Source organism: Elephantulus edwardii, unplaced genomic scaffold, assembly GCF_000299155.1.
Source record: "Elephantulus edwardii isolate Elephantulus edwardi_28Jun2011 unplaced genomic scaffold, EleEdw1.0 scaffold00013, whole genome shotgun sequence".
Classification (NCBI taxonomy): Eukaryota; Metazoa; Chordata; class Mammalia; order Macroscelidea; family Macroscelididae; genus Elephantulus; species Elephantulus edwardii.
In genome coordinates this window covers 31,757,867-31,760,433 of record NW_006399763.1, presented here as the reverse complement: position 1 = coordinate 31,760,433, position 2,567 = coordinate 31,757,867, and the positions used below count along the sequence as shown (strand labels likewise).

General features: G+C 32.6%; 1 protein-coding gene across 4 annotated transcripts in view; it reads right to left on the bottom strand.

Moving 5' to 3' along the window:
- Positions 1–273: 273 nt before the first annotated feature.
- Positions 274–2,567, bottom strand: part of MAP3K7 (mitogen-activated protein kinase kinase kinase 7) — a 115,438-nt gene continuing 113,144 nt past the window's right edge. For 2 of the 4 annotated variants that reach the window (XM_006881212.1, XM_006881211.1), the window contains one exon: positions 274–1,289. In XM_006881212.1, coding sequence (XP_006881274.1) covers positions 1,109–1,289 — 181 coding nt within the window. In that variant the 3' untranslated portion in view covers positions 274–1,108. The remainder of the gene's footprint in view (positions 1,290–2,567) is intronic. The other 2 variants (XM_006881214.1, XM_006881213.1) reach the window with 2 other exon arrangements.

Genomic DNA, 2,567 nt, shown 5'->3' with positions numbered 1-2,567 from the left:
ATAAATGTTCTCTCTGTAAGTGTTGAAATGTTCTCTTAAAAGTGTTGAAAGGCAGCAGGCACTCCTGGAGAGCTTGCAAGGAAAGTCAATATTCAATCCATGTATGGAGAAGGAGAAAACCTGATGCATTTACTTCCTTACCAGCCTTTTCTGATTTACCAGGTTTATTCTTCACTGGTACGTGAAGAGAAATGCAAGTCTTAGCTTTTAGCTTGGACAAATATTTCCTTATCCACTATTTCTCTTTCAGTTTCATATAGACAGTAAAACAATTTCAATAATCATTGCAGAAGGAATGATTATTTAAGTTGTAGTAAGATCATCTGCCTTTTAATAGATTAATATTAGAGACATAAAAGCTTTACAGTTTTAATATTCATCAATGAGAGAATTAGATATTTTTATCCCCCTTAACAAAAAGGATAGTTCCATTTTGTTCAATAACCTGATTTTTGGTGAATGAAACCAGGCAAAATTGCTTTTAACTACAGCAGCCACCACTTACCTTTAAATATTCTACAGGTGGAATTAAGTTCAGTACTGATCCAAGAATGCTGGCATCAAGGCCCTCACTTTTAACTATACCTAAAGTTTCTTTATTTCTGTGATGTATCACCAATTATTCTAGTATTACAATACCCTGTCTTTAACTTGGTATACACCATATTTTTGAAAAAAATATTATTAATGTTTTGAGATGAGATACAAGAACAGAATCATTCTTGAGGTTCCACCTCTAGTATGGAAAGGAAAAAAAGACAATGTTTGCATATAGCAGCTAATTTGACACCCCGTTGTTGTTAGCCTAGCCTTCACACAATGTGCATGCATATACAGCCAGAGTTCACTGCATGTGTTTGACGTTAAGAACTGCTGCTTATTCAAGTCACAGATGTCCTCATGTTATGCAATGAGACAGATGAGTTGCATGTCCACCATAAGAATAAGGGAAAAAAAATGATGAAATAAATGCAGCAAATAGAGGCAGAACACGCCAAAAAAGCTAACACTCATGAACTGTCATTATAAGCACGTTTCTTTCCTTTAAAAAACAAACAAAAATAACAGTCTTTTTTTGCATATTTTAAAATACAAGGGTCCCAGAGCATCATGAAGTGCCTTGTCGCTTTTGCTGCTGACTTCTGATGACTTCTAGTTGTTTTTTGCACTGCTGGTAGTAAGTAGAAAGGCTTTTGTTTTCATCTAAAAGCTTTTTATGTTCCTGTACCAGACGAGATGTATTTTGCTGGTCCTTTTCATCCTGGTCCAGTTCTGCAACTAGTTCTTGCCTGTGGAAAGGGGGGAAAAATCCCACAAAAAACCACACATAATAAATTATTAAAACAATGGAAAAATTCAAAATTTCCTAGACAATGATGGAAGTTCAATTAGTTAGAACTTGTTATTCTGGGTTTGTTGTGCATTTTAGGCACACTACTTACATTTAATTATGAGTGAAATGGAAACTATTATCTATCATCAACTATAACCATATGACTATTATAAACCTTTTTTTTCCTTGTTGTATACCGTTGAATCAGATCTGACTGGCACAGGAGGAGAATGCCCCTTCTTCTCCAGCAAAGCATCTGGTAGATTAGAATCACAAATCTTTGGGATTGCAGTGTAGCTTTTTGCCACTAGAACTCCCTTGAATACTATAATCTTTTTAATAACTAACTAAACTTAGACAATTAATGAAACAGATTAAATGTCTCAAAGTTTCAGAAATTTAACATTCAACTTTCAGACTCATTTTGAAGTCCCAATACAACATTGTAGATAACAGATTATCTGCAAGCTGATTAAAATGCTATGCAACTTAAGTCTCTTTCATATTTTAAAACAGTGAGTACAATTCAAAGTAATGTTCTCAAGTCATCCCTTTTGAAATAATTTTTAAAAAGACCCAATTAGAATTCTCTATACTCTGGTGAACTTCTTTCATTCTAAATCCCTTTTATTTGGGTGGATATTATGTATTAGTGAATGTACTATGTATAACTGAATAATGACTAAAAATTAGGGAAATAAAATAATTTCTTGGTAAGTCTTCATTTAAAACTTACTAAGTGATGACCATTTTCACATCCTTCCCAATACATCACCATCTGTTTTTCTTAAATATAAGACTTCTGTGTCAACAATAAAAGTTATGGAAAAAAAATACAATTTAAGGAAGAGAATCAGTAAATGCAATGTTTTGAAATTTTTTTAAACAAAAAAGTATTAGCAGTTTCATAACAAATTTCCACCAGTGGTATTTCCTATTGAGCCTTCATTTTTAGTCACAAAGTTGAATTAATTTACATTATAATATTAGCAAATCATGTTAGAACTACTTTCTACAGTTGTCTTTTTTCTTTTTAAAAAAAATACAAAACCTTGAACTGACTTTGACAAACACTGTGGCAATTGGACAATTAAAACAGACATTCGGATGGCGGGGAAGAAGAACAAACTGGGGAGGAGGGTAGAGAAAATGGTGCAGTAATGAAGGAATGAAAACCCAAAATCCCTGTAAATGTTCATTAAAACTAATAAAATTTAATAAAATAAAAAAAAAT